The sequence below is a fragment of the Aphidius gifuensis genome, linkage group LG6, assembly GCF_014905175.1.
Source record: "Aphidius gifuensis isolate YNYX2018 linkage group LG6, ASM1490517v1, whole genome shotgun sequence".
Classification (NCBI taxonomy): Eukaryota; Metazoa; Arthropoda; class Insecta; order Hymenoptera; family Braconidae; genus Aphidius; species Aphidius gifuensis.
Genome location: NC_057793.1, coordinates 18,350,255 through 18,357,446, shown reverse-complemented (window position 1 = coordinate 18,357,446; position 7,192 = coordinate 18,350,255). Strand labels below are relative to the sequence as shown.

General features: G+C 31.8%; 1 protein-coding gene across 1 annotated transcript; it reads right to left on the bottom strand.

The window, feature by feature from the left end:
* Positions 1-4,111: 4,111 nt before the first annotated feature.
* On the bottom strand, positions 4,112-5,271 carry LOC122859934. Its single transcript, XM_044163617.1, has 2 exons — positions 5,004-5,271; positions 4,112-4,935 (listed from the first exon to the last, which is right to left on the bottom strand). Exons 1-2 carry the CDS (start codon positions 5,269-5,271, stop codon positions 4,112-4,114), a joined length of 1,092 nt encoding a protein of 363 aa, XP_044019552.1.
* Positions 5,272-7,192: the final 1,921 nt, after the last annotated feature.

Here is a 7,192-nt window from a genome sequence, read left to right as displayed (position 1 = left end):
TTACTAGGGTATTATATTGGATTTTGATTTTAAATAAAATGACAAATATGCTAAATTCCAATGACAAGGGGTGCATTCCTTTAATAAAAATTTTTTTTCCGTTTTGCAATTTCGCCCTGTAATACCGACTAAAAACTAGAAACAGAAACAACGACAAAAGTGATAAATTTCTCTATGCAATATTCCAGGCTTTACAGTTTACGATAATGTGTGGTACGAGCTATGTGACAATAGCAAACAATCACAACAAGTCAATTTTCTATTTATTTCAGTTTGATATAAACATTGAACAGTTATCAATCTAATAATTGGAAGTCAAAAAAAATAATGTCATGTGCCAGTACTGCCACTACAAGAAACAGCTTTTTCCTATAAAATTTTGGCCGGTATTACAGGGCGAAATTGCAAAACGAAAAAAAATTTTTTATTAAAGGAATGCACCCATATTTCTTCGATTTTCTTCGATTTAACTCCGATTTCCTCTGATTTTCAAAAATCGGAGTTATTCGGAAAGAATCGGAGATAAAAGGAAAAAATGATTTTTTGTTTAACTCCGATTTTTCTTTGAAATTTTTATTCAACTAGCGCCGTCGACGGCCGCAAGCGGCCGCCTCCGTTGTTGCTATATGCTAAATTCCAATGACAAGGGGTGCATTCCTTTAATAAAAATTTTTTTTCCGTTTTGCAATTTCGCCGTGTAATACCGACTAAAAACTAGAAACAGAAACAACGACAAAAGTGATAAATTTCTCTATGCAATATTCCAAGCTTTACAGTTTACGATAATGTGTGGTACGAGCTATGTGACAATAGCAAACAATCACAACAAGTCAATTTTCTATTTATTTCAGTTTGATATAAACTTTGAACAGTTATCCATCTAATAATTGGAAGCCAAAAAAAATAATGTCATGTGCCAGTACTGCCACTACAAGAAACAGCTTTTTCCTATAAAATTTTAGCCGGTATTACAGGGCGAAATTGCAAAACGAAAAAAAATTTTTTATTAGAGGAATGCACCCAATAAATAAATATGAAAATGTAGAAATCATAATAATTTCAATAGATATTAATGTAAATGTCTGCTATGTATAATACTATTGTATTATTCTACATTTTAAAAATAATATTATTACTACAGCCTGTATGATGTTTCAAAAAATGTGTAAATAAATAAAGTGAATAATTTTAAAATGCATTGTTTTTGAAGTGAAACTTCTTTACGGAGGGTACCAACAAAATTCGAGGCCCCGCTAGCGTTATGCGCTCTCGTATACTCTCTCGTATACTCTCTCATATACCCTCTCATATACTCTCTGGTATTGAAAACTAAATTTCATCTACATTATACGTTTTAATGTGCGATTAAAACGCTCACAAATTGATGCCTTCAAGTGTGTTAATGTAGAATACATGTGTATTTTATATTTTTTTAACAATTCATTGGATTTTGAATTTTTAAATTCTTTTCCACCATCTACATGCAAATTTTTTGGAATGCGGCCAAGTTTTAAGATGCTCTCAGATGCTTTTGTAACTTCGATTCCACTTTCAATTTTCACAGCTACAGCCCATGCGAATTCGGAAAAATCGTCAATTACAGTCAATATGTATTTATAACCATCATTTTCAGAAGCATATGAAATTATTCCCACGGGATCAGCTTATTCAGTAATATCAACAACGTGTCCACATGTATAACACATCATTTTTAGAAATAAAAGTTTTAGCTGTCAATAAATTAATTTTTTAAATTGAAAAATTGATCTATCTTTTGTTTAAAATTATGATTTTTTTTTATTTTTATTTTTATTTATTATTCGAATATTTCTTTGAATACATAATTTTTAACTATATTGTCATCTCGTTGTTCTCCTAAAAATATTCGCAATGAATCATATGATCTTACTCTTGAAAAAGCTACATATAATTGTCCATGATTGAATACATCTTTTCGAAGGTCAACTCCTATTTTATCAAACGTTTGTCCTTGACTTTTATTTATAGTCATTGCAAATGCTATCTCAATAGAAAATTGTCTACGTTTAAAAGTAAAGGATAGACACCTTCGCACTATAGTGTAATTCTATGTATGAAAACTATATTATTAGACCTATCTCCAGTTAAATACGACATTTCAGAAGATTATTCAAATGTACTAGGATTTATAATCTCGTCCCATTACACAAACCTTCTACCTGTACTCAGATTTCGAAGAAGCATAACAATGCAATTCAATCTTAATTTTAATTTATAAGGATTGGAAAATTTGGAGGATTCAAAGTATTCAAATACTCCGGTAATAGAACATCTTCAAGATCACTATTATCACAATTTTGTGTACTATCACACCTGTATAAAATTTTCTCTGAGTTTTTGTCTAGAAGCTGCACAACTCTTTCTTTATTTCTATATCATGCATGCTGCTAATACAGCCACTTTGCTGAAGTCATCGTAGTTACGATCATTAATTAACTCTTTAAAATCGTCTGCACTATATCATCATTTTTATTGCTAAATACTTGTACGGAATCTCTATATTATCATTATCATCATTCAAAGTTCCATTACCAATATCTAGCAAATATTTTGTAAATTCTACCTCTTCTGGTAGAGTTCTCATGTTTTCAGTTAAAGAAAGAATATTAAAATTTTTCCATAATCGACTATATTTAATTGATAAATTTGTTGTTTCACTTTGTGTACAATTTTTAAGTACTGGCAAAGCAACTCTAAAATCACCACCCATTAGAACTATTTTTCCACCGAACGGTAAATCTAATTTTGTGATATCACGTAAAGTTCTATCAGCTAACCCCATACAATATCTAGGCGCCATTGGTGCTTCATCACAAATTATTACATCAATATTTTCAAGTTCTTTGGCTTCTTTCGATTGCAACTTAATTTTTGATGTTGAATCAGTGTAGATTGGAACAGGCATGCCAAAAACATTATGCATTGTTCTTCCTGCTGAAAGTAATATAGCTGCTATGCCTGTAAAAGCCATTGTAACAATATTTTTTCCTTTACTCTTCAATAAATGATAAATGGTACTGTCAACATATGTTTTTCCTGATCCACCTGGTCCATCAATATAAAAACATGTTTTTGATGAATCATTTTCACTGTACAATGTTGCATTGATTAGTTGATCAACTATGATCTTTTCTTTGATATTCAAATTTGCATATTGAGCTGAGCCGATTTCTTTATGATTGATGACGATTTCTTTATCATTTATACTATCTATTCTCTCAAATTCAATCAGCGATGGCATTGTTGGAAATTTACTAAGATCTGATTTTTCTCTTAAAAGAAGGTTATTTATTTCTCGATATGCTCTTGCATATGATTGAGTCAAGCTATGTTTTCTTTTGAAATCATCAGCCATGAAGTCTTTATGATCTTCCCAAAGCTTCTCTGGATTAACAGGATGGCAATAAATCAAAATACGAATGAATAAATTCCGCAATTGATGCGGCATCATCCACACACCACCTTCTGTCATTGCACGATCGCATTCTTCATCGTCTTCAATTAAGCCTAATGCCAAACATGCACTGTGATAACTGTCATGTGTTACACCATCAATCACTCTGATATTTTCGAAACTTGTACCTTTTATATTAAAAAAAAAAATTTTTTTCAATTCAACCTTTTAATGACATTTAATTATGACATAAAAAACAAATTCATTTATTTACTTTTATTCTTTTATTTAAAAATCATATTTTTTTCATTATATTCTACGTTCAAAAACGACTTTCAAGTTTTATATATCAAAATAGCGGTTTAAAACTAATTCCTAAATCTCTAAGATGTATAAAGCATTCGAAATATCCCTAGATTGACCACAGAGTCTCTACACTCTCAATTTGCTCAGGGGTACGTTCCTGAACCTCCGTTCTGTTCAGTATATCAAGATGGCGGACCTATCAGTATATCAAGGTCCGCCATCTTGATATACTGAACAGAACAGTGGTTTGGGAACGCACCCCAGAAATTATCTGAGGAAGATGGAGCCATGAGTCATAATTAAATAAATACAATAAAAACACAACATTTAAAATAATTATATATTTATTCAATGAATTAATTAACATTTAAACTAAATCATAATGCCAGTTGAATTTCTTTTTCTTTTTTTCCCAATCGTCGGCTGAACCATTGGCTGATCAGCAAGCTGAACCGCAGGAGGATTAGCAGGTTTAACAACAGGTTGAATAGGTGAAGCAGCTTGTATAGGTTCAACAGGTTTAATAGTTTTGGCAGGTTGTAAAAGTTGAGCAGGTTGTATAGGTTGAGCAGGTTGTACATGTTGAGCAACGTGAACAGATTGAACATAATGCTGGACAGATTGTGCAAGTTCAACAGGTTGTACAGTTTGCTCAACAGGTTGTATAGTTTGAACAGGTTGAAAAGGTTGAGGTTGTATAGGTTGAGCAAGTTGGACAGATTGTGCAAGTTGAACTGGTTGTACAGTTTGCTCAATAGGTTGCATAGTTTGAACAGGTTGTATAGGTTGAGCAAGTTGCATAGGTTGAGCAATGTGAACAGATTGAACATGCTGAACAGGTTGTGCAAGTTGAACAGGTTGTACAGTTTGCACGACAGGTTGAGCTGTTGTATCAATACGACGACTTTTCAAAGCGATAACTGGATGAAACCCGGCACGCAAATCGTCTGCGGACATTATGGCACCTCCTTCTCTAATTGATATATCGTCCATGTTGGAAATCGAAAAAAATGATGAATCATGTGAGAATTCACCAGCAATGGTGATTGGTGTGCCCATGACCAATTTTTCATTTGGGGTATAATCCACAATATTTATTGTCAGTCGGTAATAACCATCTGTTACCTGACATTGACCACACGAAGTACGATACATCTGAACAGTACGTGGCTGGGTTTGAATGTAACAATCGATTTCTGAAATAAAAATTATATGGATTAATTAGATGGAGTTATGGATGTATGTTTTGTATATTCAAACTAACCAACATATCCATTTTCAAACATGACGTCTGATAAATCAATTGTTTTTTTTGTAATGGTCCTCGGTAGTTGATTAACAGGATTATATTGCCCCAAGATGGTAATGTCACTTGACGACTGAACATAATACTCCATGTCATGAACAGCTGGATCACGAAAACGGACATTACCTAATTTAACAGTGCCACCCCGTATTTCCAAAACTGACCACATTTTTATTTCTTTTTCCCATTGATCTGCTGAACTTGTTCCCAAAATCAAGACCTTCATTCTGATCGTTCCACCATTATTTATCGTGAACTTTAGAATGTGGCCATGAGATGTACGAACTTGCTTTACGCCATCGATAGAATCGACATAACTCGTAATGTCACTTAAAAAATTGATTCACTATTACTTAATTATGTTTTTACGTTACATTTTCAAAAAAAAAAATAAAAGACTAAAAAATAATCAAAATATTTATCAATTTGTAACTTACATTGATTTTTCTTCTGATTGAAGACAATTGATTTCATCATCGGAAGTAAATACGTATTCCATAATTTTATCGTTGAACGATATTTTTTTTTGTTATTTATTTTATTTTATTATTTTATTTATATATATATTTTTTAAAACCCTTTTAGTATTGATGAATCACAAACTAATTCGGAATAATAATTTCCACGGATTAAATAATAAATTGACTTCGCAACGGGTAAACAGGATAAATAAATAAATGAATGTAAATAACAACGGATAAACATAACAACGAGTAAATAGTATAAATAAATAAATAAATATTCATAGCAACGAATAAACAAAATAAAAAAAAATAAATTAAACAAAAAATAAATGAATATTAACAATGTTAAATAACAGCCAATCAAATCGCTCGAAGAGAGGCTTCATTCTCCTTTTTATATAAGGATTTTCTTCTTCTTCCACATTTATTAAAGTATCATCGAAAATGTAACTATTTCCATCAATTTTGTTATCGTCATTTTCCTCATCAAAATTAAAAACTTTTAATGATTTTTAAATTTGAAACATTTACAACTTTATCACTAATTTGTTTGAGTGGTGTCAGCAGTGGCTTAAAATAAATAATCGATGACTGCTCTAAAGTATCTCGATTATGTTTTAATAATTCATTTTTTTGTTGTATTATTTTTCGAACTTTTTCTAATTCACTTGAAATATTAGATTCTTCAACAAGATTTTCATAAGTCAGACGCATCTTGCACTCTTGGTGTCGTGAACTGTTCTGCTCGCTTTTTTGCCCTCATGAGTATGATACATTATTTGTTTTATGCATCAATAGTAATAAATGTACCTGGGACAGAATTGGAAAAACGTCTGGCTCATGGTAATCAAGGTATCAATTTTCTCGATAAATTTTGTAAAGATCATGATATTGCGTAATCAGAAAGTCCTCATGATATGCATGCAAGGAATATGGCAGACAGAATACTTGGTAAAAAAGCATCATCAAGAGTTTTTGCGAAAGATTCGAGTATTGGGGAACGTGCAGCAGCTGCCCTTGTGACTGGCACCATGAAAATAAAATGTAACCTTGGTATGGGTATAAAAAATTCAAAAATTCCGAAAGCCAGTATTAAAAAGAAAGAAAAAAAAGAGAAAAATGAAAGAAAAAAAAAATTGCCATTGAAAAAAAATTATTAAAGCGGCCAAAAATAGAATGTGTTATGTAAATGATAATCATATGAATATTAAATCATCATTGCAAGCAGTAAAAGTTGAGATGAAGAAGTCTGAGGGAAAATCAAATATACAAGTACCACGAATTATACCAATGCCAAGTAAGATAGGTGGCGCTCTACCCTTATTAATTCCAATTTTGACAGCACTGAGCGCCATCGGTGGGATAGTTGGTGGCGCTGCCGGTACTGTAACGATAATAAATGATGCAAATTCCGCAGAAAAACAATTGGAAGAAAGCAAAAGACATGATAAAGCTATTGAATCAATGGCACTCGGTAAAGGTCTATATATGAGACCATATAAAAATGGGGCAGGATTTTCTTCGTCTCCGAAAAACTTGTAGAGATGCTGCCATGACGAGCGTTGACTAATAAGGATCTGGAGAAATTTGCAGAGCAATCAAAAATAGAAAATTTTCGTGGGGTTTTTATAAGAAGTAATCTACCAACAAAATCTCTGCATCGAGAAACGGGTATAATAAATC